Genomic DNA, 23175 nt, shown 5'->3' on the forward strand with positions numbered 1-23175 from the left:
TATCGCAGGTAAATAATAAATTCCAGTTTATTGTTTACCTCAATAAACTAGAATATTATTTAAAAAAATGATGTGATTGAACAACTGCACAGTGATGTATATCACGTGTTTGTTCATTTTGATGACTGTGGCTGCAATAAATAAAAAGCCAATATTTAGCAAACGTTCTAAAATGTTCAATCATAGGGAAGGCTGCTGATGTGACAGTTGTCCAGATGACAGTCATTGGTTAAGTCACAAAAATGTTTTTGCGAAAGAAGTTGGGTGTTGACGGAAGGTTTAGTGGAAGAAAAAAAGTCAAGTGCCACCAAAAAAGATGCATGAACAACAAAGTCAATTTCAGAGTAGAAGAGACATTCACAAGCAGTGTCGGTTTTCGAAATGGGGTGCAAGGGCAGTTGCCCAGGGCGGGAGTAGAAAGGGGTGAGACAAATATTTAAAATCATGTTTTCTCAGTCTGGAGGAAGAGTCGAGAGGCACAAAATGAATTGAGATTCAATATATTTACAGTCAGTGTTGATTTGGGGAACCATGATATATCCTGGTGATGGTACTATATGATTTATCTGTGATTTTACTTTTTATTTTTTTCCTTCACAGGAGGCAGAAATAGGAAATCCATACATCAAAACCTATGTATATTTTTGTAATGGAAAATAAGTGCATTGTGATATTTTACAGATAATTAACTTAAACATAAAATATTTACCACAGACTTAAAAAACCTACAACTATGCTCAGTTTTCTTAAATTATTGTATGAAAAGCAGATAATCATTTGTAATGTTTAAAAGTGTCATTAGACCAATTTATGTTATTATGGACTAATTCCATTTACAATCCAACCTCATCTGCGTTGATGAGAAACGCACCAAAAGAAGGAGATCCCAGCTGAAATGAGCTTCCTCTCTAGTGAGGCATTGAGAGGGAATATTTTTTTCTAAGAAGTCAGCTCTGAGGAGAGTGAGCACTTCAACAGTCATCGCTGAATGGAAGATCCTTAAAGCACAAACCAACACGGGGCTTTGTTTATTAAATAGCAAAGTCAGACAGCATGTCTCCAAATCCTTCAATCAGGACTCAGAATGGTTCTTAGTAAAATACAACTGGCTTATAAAGTTTATCACAGTTTTAGAGTATAGAAAATGAAAAATTCAAATAAAAAAAGAAAAGCAGATACTGACAAAACAAAAGGCAAGAAGATCATTAAATAGTGTGCTAAGGAATCTATCCCCTGAAAACTATAATAATAGACATAAGAAAAAGAAATCTCGCAAAAACTCTCACCTGATTTTCTTTCTGACAAGCAAAATTTACATCAATATACATATTTTTGTAAACAATCTTAATTTTCAATAGATAATTTTGCTTACAAGTGCCTGGAGGACAAAAATAACACATTTATATTTTGTTTCCTTTGCATTCAGCACTGATTTCATTCGAAGTCAAAGTTTTCAGCCGAAGAGAGATGGCATGCTGGATTCAGACGACCGCTTTTCCTCTTTTTTGTTTTTTTTGTCACGTCAGCTCTGGACTTCAATCTCAGGCGACTCCAGTTCGGATTCAGGATAAAAAGTCTGAAAGGGTTACTGTCGAGTGCTTGGGGGAAGCGTCAGGCTGGCCATCAGCTCTTGAACGGATGCAAATATGGTGCACTCACCTGAAAGACAAGAGCGTTAGAAAGGTCGACTCCCGTAAAGTCAGAATCGGAGTCGATATTTAGATTAAGGGGGAGCTTGTTATGGAGTCTTACCCTGCCTGGAAGGGTGCAGCTCGTTGAACCTCTTTAGGATATTAGAGACCAGAAGCGCTGCGGCTCCAGAGGAGCTGTGCTGCCTGGGAATATCGGCCTGCTGAGTGAGGCCCGTGGCCATGTCGTACACGATGGGAACAATGATGCTCACGGGGTCCTGGGGCACCGGGATGCGCTGGGTGAGCTGCAGCTGTGAGATGAAAACGACCAAACGCACACACACAGTCAGGCTCCTGCAAATATTTAAAGGTCTGCAATGTACTACTGAGGTAGGAGAGATGGTGCAACTTACAAAAAAAAGCATTTTGGCCTTGAGCACCACAGCGATGGTCCCAGGAGGAGCGATGGGGGGCGCACTGGGAGGGATGGTGAGACAGAACTGGACATTCCACTTGAGCTGTCCAGCCTGGTCAGGGAACTGGCGAGAGAAATATTTTAGTCAAGCCCAACTAGAGATGCACAGAAAAAAACGTGTGTTGGTTGGAGCTGGATGATTTTCGGTGAGAGCATTCCTGACCGAAGAATGGCTAGTAGGAAACTTGAAATGCCAAATTTTTCCAAATTATTAGACATAAATTGGTCACAACTCACACAGTGCGACTTCGCTTCTGCTTCAAGCAGAAATTAATAAAGATCTAATGTGACTGTAAGGGCAGAAAATGGGTTTTGAAAGCTGTTTTGGAATCTTCGTATAGCTAATAAAAATGCTGACTGGAAATTGAGACATTTACATCTTTTACAGTAAAGAATTCACTAATAAGACAAAAATAAAGCCTTTAAAGCAGAAGTGAAAGCTACACACCAGCTCAAGCTTCATGATGCGCACACAGTCTCTAAGAACATTAGTGGGAGCCCCGAGCAGTTTCGTGAAGGCACTCAGAGTGTTGAATTTAAAGGGAGGACCAGCGACCTGACAAGAGAAAGTTAAAGGAAGAAGGATTGTTAGGATAAAACAAAGTGGAGGTGTGTCATTTTAGGTGTTGACTGGTGTTTTCACTTACCCGGGTCTCGAAGAACCTCTCCAGCACCTGAAGCTCCTCCTGGGACCAGGGCCCTGCGTTTTCTGGGGTAACTTTGAGTTGCAGAGTCTGATAGTTCTTTGGATTGAGAGCCACTCGGCACTTGAGGACGTCCGTCTTGAACATGATCACGCCTGGCTCGTTGGAGTTCACGATCGATAGCTGGAGCAGATGCGACACGGCAGGTGATTGCACTGAAAACACTCAAATTAAACGCAAGAAGCAAACAACCGATTACTGACGAGACACTCACCGTCGCCTCCTGCTGGATGATCCTCTGTAGGTGTCGCCTCATGATAACGGAACCCAGAAATCGCTCCAGTGGCGAGCAGAGATAGCTTCCTGCCAGGCCGGGTACCATGCAGGGGGTAGGTGAGGGGAGCAGGAGCACGTGTAAGGCGTTGTGGGAGAGGATGGTGGGGATGGATGCAGCCCAGGGGCGCTGAGGTAGCTTTCGGGGAGGAGGCATACTGGTAGGCATGACTTGGGAACCTAAGGCAAAGATAGAAAAAAAAAAAAACAGGGGATTTTGAAAAGGCAGAAAAACACAGAATTTAATATACTTAAATCTGATCTAAGTGACAGTTCTGTTGTACTGAAGGATGTTGCACTGCTCATCCTTCAGTCTGTTTATTAAGGATTTTTTTTCCCCCTGTGTGTCAGACAATATTAGGTCTGTCACACACAGGGAAGGCAATGAACTTATAGTTCATATAAAAAAAAAGAATCAGAAAAACCTGCTATTTGCAGATCAAAACTTTGCAAAAACTTAAAATTGATAACTGGCCATTAAATTTTGTTCCTCACGACATTAGAAAATACGTCATGGTGGTATTTACTTTAAAATACTTTGATGGCAATTTCATTTGCAATAAATATAGAGTCCTCACTCATTTCTCCCTCAAATGTCATGATGCTGCTGCCAACGCTCTATGATTTTATCATCTCTGGCATCATCCTCTTTTTATGTGTGGGTATTTCCTGCAGTGAGGCTGAGAGTATTTTTAGCATGAAACGTGTGAATATTATAACCAACAAACATTGCACTAGTCCTTTAAATATGCATCATTGCACAGACTAATATTGCAAAAGTTGTGCATTTAAGATATATTATGCAGCCCTAATAGAGTTAGTATTAGTATTGAGAAAGCGGTACTTACCACTCCCACCACGTGGAGAGTTGGGGTCGGGAATAGGCGAGTGCAGCGAAGGATTACCGGGGGACATGCCGGGGATTCTGGCCCCAGGAGAAGGCCCTGAAACCTGGGGCGAGCCTGGCCACTGGCCCCTGTGGCTGGGAGACACCATGGTGTAAGGAGAGCTGGGGTCCAGAGGACCTAGGTAGAAGAGAGCCAATAATCAGTCACTAAACATAACAATCACAGTCATAAATACACCACTGCGTGCCCTGGCTTTACAAGTCTTAAATGTTTGCAGCGCACAAAAGGCTCGGTCATGTTCGCTTCGGCCTGTTCAAGCCCCTCGCCCAGCAGGGACCAGCATTTATGGCCCTCCCTGCTGCTTACCGTGGGGACTGGCAAAGCTGGTCTGGCCCATGGCTATGCCCAGGGACGACGGAGACGGGGTGGGGCCAAAAGGAGAGGGCGCCCTCAAGGCTCCGCTAGGGGAGCCAGAGGCATGGATGTTCCCTGCATATATACACACACACATACGTCAAATGGCTCATAAGACTCTGCTCCTCTCACACACACCCGCAATCACTCGTGAGCATACAAGCTAAAGCTGGACGGAGAGGCCGTAGCGTCTGGCTGGAGGGCTGAGATGGAGACCAATGGAGGGAGGGAACATGGCTGAACACATGCTTTTTTTTTTCTCTGTGAGCACATGTTGCATGAGAAACACAAATGGTCTTGTAGTTTCATCAACTAAAAAGGGCACACGTGGCAGCAGAAGCTCTCAGATGATTTGCTCCGGTAACAAATATGTCGGTGACCATGACGACATGAGAGTCAAACTAAAAATTCATCATTTAGAATAAGATGTCTGAATGAGATGAGATGAGACGACACAAACGGAACGAGACCTCCACACTCACAAGTATGAGAGGGAATTACGATGTACCGTTACCTGGCGACTGTGTGGGCATCATGGAGGGCGACGGAGTAACGTTGGCGAGATAATTTGGTGGCGGCGACGTAAGAGGGGGGTATACGCCACCGGCGCCACCTCTCATGGTCTGGGGCTGCTGCTGAGCCTGCAGCTGGTTCATCAGGCTGTCCATTACGTCGACGCCCACAGGGGAGGGAGGGTTGTCGTCTTCGTTGACGGAACGTCTGCGGGCGTCTTGGCTGCTGTCCACAAACATGTTAAGGAATGTCTGAAGGAGGAGAGAGAGAAATGTTTGATGTGGAAAAACTGAATCACATCACTGGTTTTTTTGGGGTTATTTTTAGTGTCCAGCAAAACTAATGGCACCACTTCAGCGTTGCTAATTTTGCACCAACATGTTTATTCCGACTTCATGCAACACAAAGAAGTAAAAAGTTATGAAGTGGAAAGAAAGTAATACATGAGTTTATTGAATGGAACCAGGGTCTCTGCAGGTTTTACTAACTCAAATTTAAGACTATTATGAAATGAATTTATGGCCTTAAGCTTCACAGTAATGTACAAACTTACCCATCTGTCACACAATAAATAGGCGAAAAAAAAGCTAGTTAAAGGTACATTAGCAGCTAGCGAGAGGTAGCCTCATCCCTCTCAAGTCACAGAAGAGAATATAGCTGAGTGTGACTCAAATTTTTGCCAGACAGAGAAGTTCCTCGAGAGAGAGAATAAAATATATATATATAAACATATATATAATGTATGAGATGAAATAGTTCTGTTGAGACAAACCTTAAGACCTGGTAATAACATATTCACATTTTTAAATGAATTTAAGACATTTTAAGGCCTTAATTTTAGCTGCATTTAATTATTTAAGACTTTCCAAGAAATGCACAGACGTCCTGGAAACACTAAAGAAGATATGCATTCCCAGAGCATGATACTGCCAACACCATGTTTCACTATCCTGCGGCAGTGCTCAGGTTAATGTGCAGTTTGTTAGCTCTCCTTCACACTTAGCATTTTGTGAGTAATAAAAAAAATAATAATCAAAGACAAAATCTAATAAACTTATTAAAATTTTATCTAAAATTGTTGTTGTTTTTTTAAACCAAGCATCTTCTCTTTCATAGTTGAAAAAAGTGTGAGTTTGTTCTCTTTAAGTCTCTTCCTTCCGTTTACCTTGAGTCCTGGAGCAGGGTAAAACCCTTCCACAATCTTAGTGTTGTCAAACAGGCTGTAGGCTCCGTCTCGAATGGCCACCACTCCTCGGCTGCGGCAGTAGATGTCGATGCAGTACATGTTGCGGAACGCTAGGCGGATGTGCGTGGGGGACTGGGGCAGGATGGAGAAACACTGGTAGGCAGTGTTGGTGCGCTGGGTGAGGCCCAGCATGGGCACTGTTGGTAGCTTGTTGATTGCATTGAGAGGAGCTTGTGTGTCATAGAGCACCTGGAAAGTCACAAAAAAGGACTTAGGAAAAATTATTTTGTAGCTCTGTGGAGTTTGTTCAATAATACTGATACTGAAATAACTTCATGCTTTTAATTTCTAATCACAGCTCGGTAAATCAGTCCCTCCAGGAAGTTGAGATTTTTATGACCAATCACTGCAACTTGGCTGAATTTTGGAAAATCCATTTAACCCTCGTCACCAAAGCACTACGCTAAATGAAAACTTTTTTTTCTGCAGTCCTATTTCTGTTCAATAGGATTTGTTTACACAGTGTAAACAGCTCATGTTAATTTGAATGACCAATACAGAAATATTCTTTTGCACTCTGACAACTCCTCAGGACATGATTTTATTTGAAAGTATTATTTGCACTTTGCATATTAAAATCTTGTCTTTTTTGGGAAGGTTACGTGAACATTTTTGTAAAAAATAAAGCTTAAACTGCAACTTTCGCAGCTACGTTTTGAAAAAAGTGCCACATAATCAGCAACTTTAGACCTCCACAATCACAAGAAACCATCTCAACATCCTGGAGGCACTGATAAATGCAACACTCCTGCGGTTCAAAGATCATCCAACTTGTTTTTCACATCCATTGATTTATTAGAAAGTTCAGCACACCGAAGCAAACCACTTGAATGTGCTTTCTATGAGTACCGTTTTAAGAGTTTTGACCGTGTACCTGCAGCAGCTGCATCACGTTTGGGTTCTTGTTGAACATCTCCTGCAGCTGGTGGAGGATGATGTTGTGGCAGTTGGAGCAGCCCGAGTTGGGCCCCACGGTGCCCAGGGCGAGGTGGAAGCGCTGCGTGTTGGAGTTCCACTGGATGGTGACGGAGCTGCCTTTGGTGGTGCCGTAGCACAGCACCAGCTTGCGGTAGTTATACAGCCGGACCTCCGAGAACTGGCTCAGGTAGGGCGGCATTTCTGGAGTGAAGAAATCACCGAGTTACATGGCAGAAACAATACTTATAAATTCAGGTGGGTTTTTCCTGTGCAGAAAACGTAGGACCCAGACTCCAGGATTCCTACATGGTGTTCTAAATGTCAGATTTTTCAAGATACAAAATTCCAAAGTCCAATTTCTTGAACAACTGTTAAAACATGAGTACCAGGTTTCACTCTGAATTGTCTACAGATGTTTATACAAAGGTCCACTTTAATAAAAGAATACATGGAAAAATAGACATAAAGATGGACTGATGCATCCATGAGAACTTTAGCACATTCTACAGATTTTTCATTTAACCACTTAAGCCAATTATATAAAATGTTGGAAATATATTAAAATATAAAAGAAATATCTCAGTTCCTTTTTTAAATAAGAAAAACATGTTACTTCCTAAAAGGCGATAACTTAGCATTCCTTTAGTGAGTTTGAACCATGTGAAGCTAAAACTGACACTTGAAGAGATTTGGCTAAAACATATTTAAAGACAAAGGTGTTTTTATCTTAAATGCAAAATGTATACATGTCATATTGGCTTAATTAGTGCTCTAAATATGTTGGTTTTTCAGCAAATGGCCTTTTTGAGTCTGTGTACTCCAGTTAATGGCTAATCAATTACTAAACTAGTTGATTCAATCAATCAATCAAATTTTATTTGTATAGCACATCTCAGCAGCAAGGCATTTCAAGGTGCTTTACAGCATGTGACATTGAATAAACAGTAAGAAAGAGAAAGATTTTGAAAAAAAAAAGAGATTGGAATTTGAAAAAAAGATCCAGATTTTTAGTCAAAACGCCATTTGACAAGGAAATTTGATTATTTTATTAATCTCCATTAATCCTATCAATCACTTCAGCTCTAGTTTGTACATTTTTTATATTTCTCCACACCTGGAAATTACTTAATTAAAATCCCAAATGTTCCCAGTCTGTGTAAGAGCCTCGCTAATTTCTGTAATCTGATCATTGGCAAATGTGAAGACTTTTTTTTCAGGTCAACATGCACCCACCTGGCAGTGTGCAAGAAAAGTTCAGAACACACTGGTAGAGCTGACTGATGGCCTTCCAGTCGTTCAGGAACATCTCCACCACCTTCCTCCCGCCCACAGGCTCCGACAGAGGGTTCTCATAGGTCAAATACACGTGGCGAGTGGAGGCTGGTAGAACAGGGAAACTCAGTGAGAACACGGGTCAGAATGCAAACAGAGGAAAAAAAATTTCTATAAAGAATAATGACAAAAATACTGAGGTATCATAATACATTATTCTGAATAAAAAGATGCTAAAATAATTATTTTCAGTGGAAGAAATGATGTGCATTTGGTAAAAAAAAAAAAAAAAAAAAAAGCACCTTGTTCCTTGCTGTTTGTGCTGCTGAGCGGACAGTTGGCCAGGACCAGCTCAGCCACCCAGGTCCGGTTATTCCTGCCCTGCAAGCGAATGGTGCTGTCCAAGAGGGAGCGCTCCAAAGCTCTCCTGGTCTCCTCTCCGACATCTTTACAAGGGGGAATCCTAGAAAACAAGAGGCATAAACAGTTTGGCATTGAACAAGGGAGAGAGGTAGGGAGGGAGGGAGGGAGGAGGCACATGGAGGTTTGGTTTACCTTAGCAGTCGGATTGCGTGACTACTCCCGTCCCCTTCCACTTGCACTCCCTCGTTTGGAATGGCCATGTTGGAAAGCTACTCAGAAGAGAAAGAAAAACCATTTTGGATCAGTTGGGAATTATACAAGCCTTGAATCCAGAAATATACACCTGAAGACCAAACGCTGACTGACCTCTGCTCTGAGACCAATAAAAGGCATGTTGGTGTCACACATGGCTACGAGATGAGCCAGCTCCTTGTTGAAAGCACACATTTCTCCAGACCTCTTGGGCTTCTTAGGCTCAGAGTCTCCTTGATCTCCAGCAATCTACAGAGCAGAAGACGGAGAACGATGTTGAAGGTGTATTTAAAGCATGTACAGTAACTTAAGGAAGACAGTGTGCGCGTGGAAGGTTTGCAGTTGCGCCATACTTTCCATATAGCTGTTAAAAACGATAACAGGGCCCAAAACATTTCTACACAAAGTTCAGAATCTCACATTAAACCTATCAATTTCTTCACGATATAAAATAAACAACTACCTTTCTTTTTGTTCCAGGTCGAGCCTCTCTCCCTGTTGTTGGGTCCTGGACAAGATGTTCCAGGTTGGGTTTAAAAAGCTGTAAAAGTTGTGCGCACATAGGCCCGTCCTCTCCCTCCAACTGAGAAACTGATAGGAAAGAGTATTTGTACTGTAATGCTGTGGGACTGCTAGGCACTTCAAGCATTTCCACCACCTGGCAAGGAAACAAGAGAAAATATTTGAAAAAAATAAATAAATGCATGGGAATGAACACGTCTTTAAACAATAAACTGGCCGACAAAACTCACAATGTAGTACTGTGGGAGACGAGTGAGCTTGATGAAGAGTTTGTGCTTGGACAAGCTGCCGACTGGGTGCATGGCCGAATTGGAGAGGTGAAGGATGTCGGAGCAAACGGTGGGAAGGTGCTTCACGGACTGTCGGCATCGCTGCTCCCCCAGCCAGAACCTAACCGGAAAGAATGAATGCCTCACAGTCCCCACACAGTGTTCGTAATTTATCACATTCAGTAAATAAAGATTGATTTAGCTTATATGAACTTACCTGAGCTGCTGAAGCCAAGAGAGAATGCGTTTCATATCATCATTGACTGTCTTTTCAATGTCATCCAGCATGGACTGATCTGTAGAGAGAACAAACCCAGGATTTGTGGCTGAGAGAATGAAGAAAGCTAATAAATCACGACTATTGATAAATGTGCAGCCAAAGCTTTAAAACACAATCAGATAAAAGTTGACAGAAAAAAATATCAATAGAAGGAGTTACATTTTAAATTAAACTAGTCAAATTGTAGTTAAAACACAAAAAGCATTGTTTTAAAAACACAACACCATTGCAGAACTGGTGTAAGAGTCAGGCTAATCAAAACAAACACAAAAAATACAGGACCCAAAAAAGAGGAGTTAACTCTTGGTGCCACTGCTTACCTAATCCATAGAGCATGGGTTGAAACATGCCAGAATGAAGATCTACAAAAATGTGCAGGCACTCTGAGCGACCACATGGCTCAAGTATCGGAACGACCAGCGTGGGCAAAGCCGTCTCAATGAATGCTAGAGGAAAAAAATACAGTAAAACAAGCAAGTATTTAACACTAAATATGACTGGAAATCGTATACTGGGACAAATCAAGACTGAGACTAGTAAAATATGTGATTTAGAAAGAACCTCTGGTAAAGCTGTGCAGTGATTTCATTTACCAAGGGGGGGAGTGATCCAGTTCAATCTGGTTAAATGTGGAAAACTACTTGTTAAAAATTTCTGCAGGTTTCACCAACTCAAATTTAAGATATTTTAAGCAAACAATGAATGGAAATCAAGTCTGTATCACGACAGAAATGTACAAAAGAAAAACACAAATAAATAAATCGTATGGGTTTGCAATAAGATAAAAACCTTTAAAAAGGATGCAACCAAAAACCTATCTTTATGATCCCCAGTGCTTTTCAGTAAATATTCAAGTGATGTGAGAGAGGAAAAAAAAAAAAAAAAACATGGAGTCTTATTACATCTGGCATAAAACTGACAACAGAAAAGCTCTGGGTTTTAATGACTCTGTCAAGTAGAAAGAAAGATGAAATACATACAGTTATCGCTGGGATTGCTGGTCTTTAAAATGGCCTTGAGTTCCTGCAGCTTCTGATGGGCCCGGGCATGAACACTGTCAATCAGCAGCTTCTCTACTGAGAGATGATCAATCTAAACAAGTCAGAAAAGAGAGAGAGAGAGAGAGAGAGAAATAAAACTTAGCTGACGCTGTGATTTAAATGCAAAGGAAATCCTAATGGTCTAAATGTTGCATTACATTAGGAACAGAAACCATTTTCATTTTTAATTTCACCTTCATGGCTCGCTCCATTAACTTTGAGTCACAGGCAGGGAGAGCAGGCTCATGAGATATTTGCAATGGCTTAGATCCATCCGATTCATCGATCTTGATTGTGACTTTATGCACTGATGCTGTGCCTGTTTTTCGACCCAAAACCTGTTGGCTGTAAAGATGACACAAATAAAAACAATTTGTTTTTTTTTTTTTTATGTTTCTTCATTAAACCTCATCTTTTTCCCCCGTCTGAAAATGTAGAAGCCTTACTTCCAGACGGAAAGCGTGAGGTATTTTGCCGGAACATATTTTTCCTCCTGCACCAGGTCTCCCCAGCGCTCTCTGATCAGCATCAGTGTCTGAGAATGGAGGACCTCGAGCTGCAGCGACAGGCAAAAGGAATCTGGATACGGCGCAGTTAAAGAAAAGCACGGTATGGGGGAGGAGGGAATTACAGATCAAGGTAGACGGTTGACTATTTGACTTATCGCGGCATTGACATTCGAAACACGCACACGCACACATCCTTCAAGATGTAGATTATTAGTTAAAGGGCTGCTTGTGCCTCACACAGACTGCTCTTTGACGTGGGGGTGGGTGAAAGCCAGTGCAGAGATGTACTGATTAGCATTGTGATTAGCAAAGGCTTGCTCAACTTGCATGCTTGATTAAGCCTTTGAGAGTTTGACGATTGTGTTAAATGCTAATACCTGGTTGTTTCTATTTCTGCATGAAAGATGCATATTGACAGAAACTAATATCAAGATTGTGTTCGCTGAAGCCTTGTCGTCGCACGCAAATGTCTGGCTAAATATATACGTCGAAGCTATGCAATTGACAGAAAATGTAATTTAGCCGTATTTCATAAACATGCTGACAGGTGTGGAAGTACACATCTCTGCAAGTGGTTTAAAAAAAAAAAAAACACCTCAGATGACCGATGCTTGCAGGAACAGTGCTGCTCTTTCTTTGCCGTTAACAAAAAGCTGATTTGTTATTTAAGAATTAATGAAAGGGTGCTAGGCAGGATGCAATACTGCAGCTGGGATTCTCATTGGAATTCTACACTTGTCTGCTTGATCAGTCAATACCCTATATGCTTCAACACACACATACACACACACACTACTGCAGAGGGTCAGAGCAGAACTGGACAAAACTTGAACCGTTGCACGAAAGACATGTACAAAGTGCATTTAAAACCGATACATACTGCATCAGTTTTAAAGCATAGACACAAAGCTTCCTCCAAATTCATGGACGATTTTCTACAGGGACTAGGCATTGAAGATGGACTGAACTGTTAGAAAATAGAAGAAGAAATACGTTCTGCAAATACCAGTATTTTCCCCCTGCTCTCATAAACTTTCTCCACATGCATCCAGACCAGGAAACACCCTGAAAATGTTTGTCTCGATGAGCAAACAGAAACGTTTAAAGGATACGCAGGCAGTTGTACATGTCCTGGAGGGGTTTTTCATCGGCACAAAGTCGAGCCTGGACCAACTCGTGGATGAAGTTCACCTGCAAACTGTGGACCAGTGCTCGTCCGTCTGTTAGTAAGCAGTGAAAGTAAAAAAAAAAAAAAAAAAAGAGGAAATCACATATTGGGCCACACTATGGATGTTACTCATAAAATATAATCAGAATTAGCTTCTTCACCTCCAGTTTCTTTGTCCTCCACTAGAATTTCCAACTTCAGGAGTCGCCAGGGAATGTCGGGATCATCTCCCATTACTGTCAGAGTGGCCTCAAACTCTCCCTCCACCCGAAACTTAACACGACCATTAGCTAAAGAATATACAAATAAGCAAGATAAATAATAATAATAATAATAATAATAATAATAATAATAATAAAAATAAATCAACAGTAGGCAATTAAAATTCAAGATCTTTACACAAACTGCTTACCAACTGTGAGATTTGCCAGCTGTGGAGGCAGGTCAGTGGTGACAAGACGATGTCGTAGAATCTGATTGAGCTGGTTTAAAGTGGTCTGCTTCTCCGTTTTAGTGATTGGGTCAGGAGGTATTATTTTATCCTGAACAAAGACAGAATGAATGAATGAATGAATGAATAAATGAATAAATAAATAAATAAATAAATAAAACGACACATTAGACAGACAAGTCAGAATATCTAAATCTGCATCTTCTTTTTATTCAGCCTTAACGGGGAAAGAAAAATCAAGATTTAAGACTTACACGTATGCACGTAGGCAGGCGTGGGTACGACCCTGTCGTCAAGACGTCGATGGCGAAGGGGATGGCGAAGCTGGGCAAGCGAGCGTGCACGAGGGCGTCCCGAGCCAGCAAAGCCAGTCTGTCGGCTGTGTCCACAAACAAGATGGCCTGCTGATCCAGGAAGCTGGAGATCATCTGTCACAACACAAGCCAAGTCAGAGAGCTATGGTCAGCTAGACGCTTGTGCTTCTGTTGACGGACCACCTAACGCTCAGCGGGAGGATTTCATTAAACACAACGTACCGCACACTTCTCAACTTTCCCTGCATTGCTTGCCCACTTAACCAGGGCCAGGAGACGCACAAACAGCTGCCTGGTGCGACTTGCAAACTGGACGATCTCAATTTTCCTTCATGAAAGAGAAGTTTAAGAAATGACAGTCAAATTAAAAGAAATGTCCCTTAAAAAAAGTTGTGCATTTAATTATTGTATTTAATAAATTAGAGCAAACATACCGCTCCATATCAGTCTTTCGGGGGAGCCTGCAAAATAAAAACATTGATTTTAAATTAAGGCCACATTTAAATCACAGCACTAACACATCTTCTATCCTAAAAAGTTATGACATTGTGTTTTTGCCCTTCCTTTTCCACAAACGTTGTCACAGAATCGCTCAAACCTTTTGACTGATTGCTTGACTCTGTTGACTCCTCCAACCCCTGATGGATGTTTATATTTATATATATTCTGGCTTTAATGCGTTTAAAAGCTTTGTATACTTTGTTAAGAGTAAAAAAGCAAAAAAATATGACGTATTGGAAACATGCAAATAAAAAGAAGAATAAAGAAATATGAAAGCAACGTGCTATGGGTTGCCTTATGTGATGTCACCAGGGGAATGTGAGTGTGGGTCTCAAATAAGTAACTGATTTTGGGTAAACAGCACAACAACAAAGGAAGCCTGATATTTATTTGTTTAAAAGAAACTAACTATATGAACAATAGCTTTTACTGATTTTTACAGATGAGCTTGGGTGGTAGATTTAACAACACTGTACTTACTGGTAAACTTCTGATCAATGATTATGAAGCGGTAGTAGCAAGTCATTTACTTGCACGTCCCTTAAGAAAGCAATCACTTTATATGCATTGAGTCTTTCTTTAATATAACAAATTAGTATGATTTTCATAGTGATTGTTTGAGTGTAATAAAACAACAAGAGTTTATTTTACAGCTCTAAAGTTCTCTTAAGTTTACAAGCGTTAGCCTATTAGCCCGCCTGTGGGCCTGCTAAGCTAACTGTTACTTACAGCTCAGCCAGCAGGGTAATTTCATGGTAAGTCCGCTGGAGAAGAAATTCAATAAGCAGGCTTAGTTTGACGCCCTGTGTAGCTGGGGTCCCGGGAGGTGGTGGCTGTGGACCCGAGACAACGGGACCTCCGAGCGGAACGAGCGGCCCATCTGACCCAATCTGCACCGGAGCCATTTTAAAAATTGTCGGTATAGGCTAGTTAGCTGCTCCGCTGCGCAAACAGCCAGACAACGGGGAACTCTCGGCTAGTAGTGGCCCGCTCCTCCTCAAAAGACACTTTCCTCGTATTCTCACACCATTTCTTCTATGAGAAGAGCAGCGCTGCAATGACTTAGTCACTTCTGTAAACAGCAAAAAGTCAGCTAATGCTTAATTTAGTAAGTCATTACGGAGAAGATTTTCAATGCTGCTAGGCCGCCATCTTTGATATCGGGGATAATTAGCATACAAGTTGGAGAGACAGAAAACCCAGACAGGATTCTTTTAAAGAGCGAGACTCAATAATATTCTGCAGTTTATGTGGATTTTTTTAACCAGACTGGATGGCTTTGACAGCGAAAAAAATGCTTACATCATGTTTACAATTCAGACTATTCTGACTTACAGGTAAGATGTTTGAGTGTTTGTAACTTTGACAGCTTGTGGTAGTTTGTCATTTAAGATGTGCTTCTGAAATTGTTGCCCTAGAAACAAGTGACAGTGTACTACTTTAAATATAATTGCTTAAATATGTTTTGTTTGCTAGTTCACGTAAGCTATAGTATTGAAGTTGTGAGGTGTGTATGTAGGAGAAAAAAAAAAAAGTTTCATCCCGAACCATCTTTATCAAGACGACGGTTTTACAGGAGTTTTATTTGTTTATTTTCCCCCCTCTTTATTGAAGGGGTGTATTGGGCAGGCTTTAATGCACATTACTATAAATCTTTATTAATACACACTACACAAATTAAAATAATATGCAAAACAACAAAAAATAAAAAAAATCTTAAAGTCAAAAATATGGGACACATTTCATTCATTGTTTTAAAATGAATCTCTCTCATTTTAGGTTGCAAAATAAATTATCCATATCTAGTTCTAGTTATGTTTTTGAAAAATAAATTTAATGAGGGATATTCTCAAACTCATTAGAGTTTGGGAAAACTCTCACGAGAAAGAGAAAACTACATTTCTATTAAATTCCCGGATCAAACATAAATATTATCAATACATAAAGCAGGAATAAAACGTGATACTAAACATACATCAAATCAATTTATCCAGATAGTTAAAGCTAAAGGTAAAGTTTAGTGTAACTAGCAGGGTGCAGTTAAAACCTCAGACTGAAATCATTATAATTAAGGACATGTTCTTTGTCTTCCAGTAAATGAACTCTGAAGCAACTTAATTTTTATATCCAGTTTTTATAAAAGATTGATTTCCTCTTAGAAAATGTATTATTCCAAATTATAATCTTGTGTGTTGTAAAAAAAAAGGTAACTTTTCAGTGACATACTGTATGAATGTCATAATTTGATAACTTATAACTTCAAAATGATATATAAAGCAAACATAATTTCACCAACCTTCAAGAATATATTTTGTTATACTCAGAGCCTTCCTGAAGTACAGGCCCAGGAGCCCCATGATAATCATGGTACAGGTTGAAAAAATCAACAGCTTCACATGTACAAAGGAAAACGTACCTATTTTATCAACATAATAAATTAAAACAAATTTATTTGTTTCTGTTATGTACTCCCAAACTGGGAAAACATTTTATGTACATCTTAAATGCTTGAGAATAGACCAAAGATTAGAAACCTCATTTTTGATGGTTGATTCAGATGTGGCTGTTATTGTGTAAAGTCTAATGCAAAAAATAAATACACCATCAAGCATAGATAATATAAACAAGAGTTTGTCCCAAATTAATTTATATAAAAGCCCTAACTTATAATTTATGACTCTTCAAATAAATGAGTCACAGCAACATATATTTTCCCTATGGAGTCATTGATGTATTTCTGAATTTGAATTGAATTTGAACAAAACTTTAGATGGATTCTGGTTTTATTTTGTTGAAAAATATGACCGTGGTAATGTTAAATAATTTTTCCAAGCCAAAATCTTGACTGATGTAGTGCTCAGCAATATCAATACTGGTGTTAATAATAACAGGTGTCAATAGCAGTGAAAGGGCATCAGGGAGTGAGGCTTTTAGGCCTCACGCAACTGTTCATCTCTATGCAAATATAGAATACATGTACATAATTCCAATGTTTTGAGCTTTAGATTTTAAGCAGTGAACTTAAACTTAAACTATCTATTTCAAAATTATTGACACCTGTAAAAATTTAGGAATACGCTTACTTATTAAATTTCATTATGTTTTATTTAATTATAACCATGGTAAATGTAATTGTTTAGTATTTTTATTTAATTTATTGTGCCATGCCACATTATACACTTCATATATGGTGTTGCTTGATGATTTTATATTCTTAAAAGGAAACAAAAAATGTTGCTTTCTTGTATGGCCACCCCGTCCGATAGGAGGCGTTATAGTGTAGTGCCACAGCTGTTCATTTGTATCTGCCTCATTTCAGTCAAAATCAGAAATGGATTTAATTACTGGAACTGGAATCTCTTATAGAAATTGAGTGGGGTTTTATGCTCTTCCATTCAGCGGGTGTTGTGTTAAGCAGAGCTAGTCGGGGTTGTGATGCAAACCAGCTCATAGACATTGCCGGAGTGTTGGAGTTCACACAGCAGTCTGGCCTGTTTTACTAAGAAGCGTTTGTGTCGGACTGCGCTTCCGCCATGTTGAGCTGATTCAAGTTGTGAGTGACTGCTGGGACCGAGGTGACAAGCCCCAGAAACCGGACTAGATAGAGTTAGGGGGCTGTTACCGCGCCGGTGACGCAGGAAAAACACCCAGAAGCGGAGGAAAAAACGTAGGAATTAGATTTTTCTAGTAACAGGTTTGGTACCCTGCGAAACTGCCATTGATATAGGCCGCGTTTATGTAATATACGACGACACAATCGCTGGAGACTGGACGTATCCAGTGAATAGAGGGGAAGTCGTATCAAATTCCTGGTGAGTTGTTAGCTGCTTAGCACAGTATGTTGACTGCTGATTGTTAGCCAGCTACTGTTAGCGTCAGCTGGTGCTGTGTGCAAGGTAACGTTGCTGCATTTAGCGATACTTGTATTTCTCAATTGCTGGCATTGCTTTCTCTGGTGGCTACCAAATTACTGAATGTGTCAACGTAAATAGAATTTAATTTACGGCCATAAGAATATGTCTCTAAATTCACTGAGTTAAGGCTAACGTTAGCTACCCGCAAAAGGACCTCGATACTGTCTACATTCTGATAAGAAACATTTCCTTTAAACGTCCCGTGTTTACAAGTTAGCGGCATGAACATGCAACCAATTTTTGTTTAAATAATGCACTTCGCGATTGCTTTCTGAAAGAAATGCTACTATTTACATTTATTACCTCCAAACCCACCAGTATGTTATATTTTTGAATGTTTTACCCTTGTTCTAACTTTAGGAATACGTATCAGAACACTGTTGGATTTCAGGAAATAGACGCCTCCCCTGTCATCCTTTGCAAAGATAGCTAGCTAACTTATTCGTAATGTTGAAATGTTTGCAGACTGGCGATAAGTCAACTACATTTTATTGCTTGAATCCCAGCATATATAGTCATGTCAATAATCTGCCAAGTTATTTTTATTCAAATATGTTTACTCGCTAGCTAACAGTTGGCTAACATTAACTGTCTAGATTGGCTCCTGTTAGCACGGCCGTCGCTCATTGCAAATGGCGATCTTGTTACATAGTTAGTCAGCAAGAACGGTGTGACAAGTGATTGTTTGTAATCAGAAATTTCATATTTGAAGCAGCTATGCTGTGTGTTTAGGATCGTCCGTTTTTGAAGCACATATTTGCAGGGCGAGTGTTACGTCAAGGCCCAAACGGACGCCGAGGCCTGAATATGTGACAGCGCAGTGGGCTTTGGACGGTAAGGCCTTCACCGCCTCAAAGCTCTGCTGTCTGGGCGGATCGCCTTCCAGCCAAACCGAACCACAGGAACCGGCGTGAACAACCAAAAACTACCAGGTGTCAATGCTTGGTCGTTGCACTAATTACGTAATGTTGCTGCGTACTTGTCAAACTTTTCGACCTCTTAGTTTTGAAGAAACTCGACGAGAAACGTGCTAATTTTATTCGACCGATTTATCCATCAACAAGATGCCTGGAAATAACTTGAGTGCTAATATTCAAAAGCCGGCGTTGCACCTTGTCTTGTGACCTAAATTCTTCAGAATGTATGTTTGCGTTGTATAAATAACAGGTTTTATCCCGTTTCAAAGAGGATTTTTTTTTTTTTTTGAGGTTAGGGGTTTATTTTTGAACTGTAATATTCATTACCAACCCCTGTAACAAGTAAGAAAAAAGCATATATAAAAGACAATAAAATCAAACAATGTTTGATTTTATATTTAGTATAGAATAGGGCAACACATCTGTCCAGATGTCTCCACTGGTCTCATGAATTTTTATGCTTGCCTCATTTTTATTTGGAAATGCACAACGTAAGCATTTCCATACAGCTTTGCATCCATACAGCAGAATAGGAGCAATTTTTGAATCTTGGAAAAAAATATTTGTTGATCCAGTTGTGTGCACTGAACTGGAAGCAAGGATGACAAACTGCTTTGTTTGTGTTGATGTTTATTGGCATTTTGACAATTCGGCTTTTCTAGTTCTTAACCCCATTTCATATCAGTTGCTGCCATTTGGTCCCTACATACCTCAGTTTCGTACCTGTATATAATATTTTGTTCTCATGTACTTTCACCATTTTTTTTAATCAGTCAATGTTTCTTTGTGGATGAGTATTTTACTGACTGGTTGAGATAAATATAGAAATGTCCCAATCTTCCATGCAATCCAACCTATTTTTGTGATATTTTGGGAAGACCTTTTATTACACTCTTCCTCTATTTATTTTGGTTCTGATCCAATATATACGAGTTGACATTTATAAAATACAAGACTTTGAACCCTAATCAAATCACAATAGATCTTTTTAGTAGTAATCTTTTTCCAGTAACTATTGAATCTGACTACATTTCCTTAACATAGACTTTAAGTTGACAACTATCTAGTTCTTAGAGACACTTGTGTAGTTAAATAATGCACTGTATAACATTTAAATATTACCTGAACCCCATTGTGTGTGATGTAGAAAAAACCAAACTACCTTGAGCTCTATACACCAACTCGCACAACACCGTAGATCAGCAAGTAACTTTTCCAAGTCACCCACTCTGACATAGGTTCTATAACATTTTCGACACATTTGGAAATCTGTTGTTACATTATTTTAAAATTTCGGTAAAAACATTTGCAACAAGTAGGAGAGATATGTTTGAAATGGCAGAAAGCGGATCAGGTCACTAAATTGGATTGGGCACAAAATATCCTTGCTGTAGCCGCTTAATCAAACATATTTCTGGTTTTTGTTTCACTTTTATAAGGACTTAAACATAAACCGTGTTTTCTTTGTGTCATAAAATCAACTCTTGCTCATTCAAGCAGGTAGTTAAATACTAATAACTTTTAAAAAATACATAGAAACTCTCCAGATTTTGCCTTGAGGGTCTCCAAAGTGGAGGAAATGCCCTCTGTCACACAGACGGTACACTCAACTAGCATTGAAGGTCCTGATGCAAAGGACATTTTACACCTGGGTAGTAATCATTCTAGTTTTACATAAGCACTAGAAAATAATGTTTCAATAAATACTTTTTAAAAAGTACAATATAACTCTTGTTAATAAACGGTGAGAGGTTCAACAGTTATATTTTTCTAGCTTCTTTTTCTAAGTTTTGAGTTTGTTTACTTGTTAGTATTTAATGCGTGTCAGCACCTTCCTACTGATTTCGCTGTCTTTTCTGTTTTTGCATTCGTGAGTTGATCTGATAAACTCCTGGTATTCCTGCGCAGAATGTTCAGCTGAGCAGAGGCCGTGTGATGAATGGAAATAATGGCACTCTGTCATATGGGTCTCTGTTGATATTAGATTAATTAACTTAAAACCGATGAACATTTTAGTACTGTCCTTCCTCCTCATAAAGACTGTATCATGGTAGCGTTGATCAATGTAGTCAAAAGGAAGTTAAAAAAAAAACAGAATTTGTTACCAGGTGTTCAAGCGTGAAAAGTAAATTATTTCCCTTTTTTTTTTTTTTTTTTTTTTTAAACTTTACAAGTCAGTTGTCTGGATAGATGAAGTGGAAAGATATTGCCAAGCACAACCCTGCTGAATCTTGTGTGTGTGTTTGATTAGACAACTGATCTGCTGTAAACATCCCCGGAGTGTGTGTGTATGCAGAGTCATCCTATGCAGCAGGGAAATATTTGGTATGAAGCCTGTGGGGTTTGTGTTCTTTCATGCTATGTTTCACTTTAGCAATGTTCAAAGATTTCGGTACTCACTTCAGTCAGCACATGTAAATGACAGCTGTTGGTCAATAGCAGTGCACAGATTATCTCCGACTCTGTCCTTTCACACAGAAAGAAATTAAATCCTGTTCAGAACCTTAAGTATTCACAGTGTTTAACCCAGATTATGGTAATGTGTGAGGTTACAAATTTGTTTAAAAAAAGTGTATATACTTAGAATGTGTTTCTATCCTGTGGTTGTGTGTTGACTCTTTCGGTATTACTTTCATTTACTTCCTCGGCTCTTGTTTCCTGATGTGCAATTATGTGGAATTATTTTGAATTCTTTCCACATTTCAGATTGAAGATGACATGAAATTAAGTTTCTCTTGTTATCAGACATGTTTCAGTATGTCTTATTGTGTGATTTGAAGTGTTTCAGAGTATCTTGCCTTGAAATTATGTTTTGTGTGGTACAGAATAATTGATTATTCTAACATGCATGTTTTAGTAGAAAGCTGAAATGCAAAAAAAAAACATTAAGGATATACTAGATATCTTATAAGTTTGGTTTTGTCCAGTTATTTTTCAATCTATAGCATAAATTCAGATGTTATGCAAAGTTTTCTGGTACTGTATTAAAGGACCTGTGAAAAATTCATGACGAAAGATGCATTGACTTTGCAAAAAATATTTCAACTGCATAACTGTGTTCTTGACACCCCTACCAACAAGAACCTGGAATCTGAATGGATATCATTTATGTTTTTGATCCAACGGTCATTCAAACTAGCTGCTACAAATATGAAAATAAGGGTGTTCAACCTATAAAATTGTAAGGGTCCACAGAAGCACTTTGTGTTTATCTAAAAATAACAAGAAAACTGAAGAAAAAAAAACATTTAAGACTCTTCTGTTATAACGGAGACATACTTTTATTATGATTGAAAGATTATGGACATGTGAAATGTCTTCAGTCACATCATTGACCTTTAGTCATACACTCTCAACCCAGTCTTAGGTTTTCACCAGCATAGGTCGGTGATAAGGTAATGTTGCATTGTAAAGGATTTGAATATGCGAACAATCTGCTGTAAAATATGATCAAGATCTGCTCAGTTTTAACTTCCTGTACTTTCTCAACCTGTACCTGTACAAGTTGGCAAAACCTCACGTAGAGATGAAATGCTCTGTTGTGCTTTTCATTAAAAGTGATATTTTTACTTGGAGGACCTGTGATTAAAATAGAGATTGCCTCAGTCATATCCTTCAACTACAGATGAGAGATAAAGACGTTGCACCCGACTAGAGTTGGGTTTCTTTTGTTTTTTCTTTGACAAAAGCACAAGAAAATCTCATTACTTTGGGGCTGCCAGGAGCGTGACCTTTGATCCTCTTCCGTTCACCAGGTTATGCAATGGTCTCAGCGGTACACCCAGACCTCCAGGTGCTTGCGACCCTCTCTCGTGTGTTCGGGCTCTCTTCCCTCCACTGCACAGCTGAGGTGGCTGTGATTTCCCTCCTGGCCAGCGCTCCCTAAGAGGCCAAGATTGCCAAGATCTGCCCTGTGGCGAGCATGACGGCCACCACGCGTGGCTCTCCGGTGGGGGGCAACGACAGTCAGGGCCAGGGCCAGGCACCTGATGCTCAGAGCCAACCCCCACTGCCACAGAACCAGGTCGGTAAACCTCAAACTGCACATGTCCACATTTAGTCTCATTTTCAGTCTAGTAAAGCATTTATTTATTTTTTTTCATTTTAAATCAGTTTTGCTCCCACCTAGCAACACAAAGATGCCAGTTGGGACCTAAAGGGTGGGAGAGAAGAGAAGGGAAAAGAGTGAGAGAGTAAAAGGGAGGCAATGAATGAATAGAGACCCCAGAGTGATGGTTAAAGTGTGTGTGTGTGTGTGTGTGTGTGTGTGTGTGTGTGTGTGTGTGTGCACATGCAGGCCTGTGGTGGTTAGAGATGAGCTGTGTTGAGATGTGAGAGGCAAGCTGCCTATGTAGGTCAGCCAAGCAGAAGGAGCCTTAAC

At 39.8% G+C, this 23175-nt stretch overlaps 2 protein-coding genes across 8 annotated transcripts in view; one reads left to right on the forward strand and one right to left on the reverse strand.

Annotated features, from left to right (window-relative positions):
- Window positions 1-999: 999 nt before the first annotated feature.
- Window positions 1000-15154, reverse strand: med14 (mediator complex subunit 14). 2 transcript variants are annotated; one of them, XM_014988982.2, is made up of 29 exons: window positions 14693-15154; window positions 13897-13923; window positions 13685-13790; window positions 13403-13576; window positions 13110-13239; window positions 12859-12987; window positions 12642-12749; window positions 11467-11599; window positions 11215-11365; window positions 10961-11072; window positions 10301-10426; window positions 9918-9996; window positions 9662-9821; window positions 9373-9567; window positions 9024-9158; window positions 8850-8926; window positions 8597-8757; window positions 8256-8402; window positions 6979-7223; window positions 6024-6293; window positions 4860-5109; window positions 4298-4420; window positions 3932-4108; window positions 3025-3263; window positions 2754-2933; window positions 2555-2662; window positions 2045-2170; window positions 1753-1942; window positions 1000-1659 (listed from the first exon to the last, which is right to left on the reverse strand). In XM_014988982.2, exons 1-29 carry the CDS (start codon window positions 14866-14868, stop codon window positions 1586-1588), a joined length of 4308 nt encoding a protein of 1435 aa, XP_014844468.2. In that variant the 5' UTR covers window positions 14869-15154; the 3' UTR covers window positions 1000-1585. The 2 variants fall into 2 exon arrangements, with proteins under 2 accessions (XP_014844468.2, XP_014844471.2); XM_014988985.2 differs by lacking the exon at window positions 4298-4420.
- Window positions 15155-17343: 2189 nt separating this feature from the next.
- Window positions 17344-23175, forward strand: part of usp9 (ubiquitin specific peptidase 9) — a 38837-nt gene continuing 33005 nt past the window's right edge. For all 6 annotated transcript variants that reach the window (XM_014988975.2, XM_014988978.2, XM_014988977.2 and 3 more), the window contains exons 1-2: window positions 17344-17775; window positions 22550-22818. In XM_014988975.2, coding sequence (XP_014844461.2) covers window positions 22717-22818 — 102 coding nt within the window. In that variant the 5' untranslated portion in view covers window positions 17344-17775; window positions 22550-22716. The remainder of the gene's footprint in view (window positions 17776-22549; window positions 22819-23175) is intronic.

The sequence above is a fragment of the Poecilia mexicana genome, unplaced genomic scaffold, assembly GCF_051168715.1.
Source record: "Poecilia mexicana isolate PSO_F unplaced genomic scaffold, ASM5116871v1 scaffold_2, whole genome shotgun sequence".
Lineage (NCBI taxonomy): Eukaryota > Metazoa > Chordata > Actinopteri > Cyprinodontiformes > Poeciliidae > Poecilia > Poecilia mexicana.

What these genes read in the sequence shown, in the direction of transcription:
- med14 (XM_014988982.2), bottom strand. Translation starts at nt 14,868, where the DNA reads ATGGCTCCGGTGCAGATTGGGTCAGATGGGCCGCTCGTTCCGCTCGGA. An exon ending in ACGTGATGCAGCTGCTGCAG is followed by an intron (nt 6,294 to 6,978) that starts GTACACGGTCAA and finishes GTGACTTTCCAG; the next exon opens with GTGCTCTATGACACACAAGC. An exon ending in GCATCATGAAGCTTGAGCTG is followed by an intron (nt 2,171 to 2,554) that starts GTGTGTAGCTTT and finishes TTCTCTCGCCAG; the next exon opens with TTCCCTGACCAGGCTGGACA.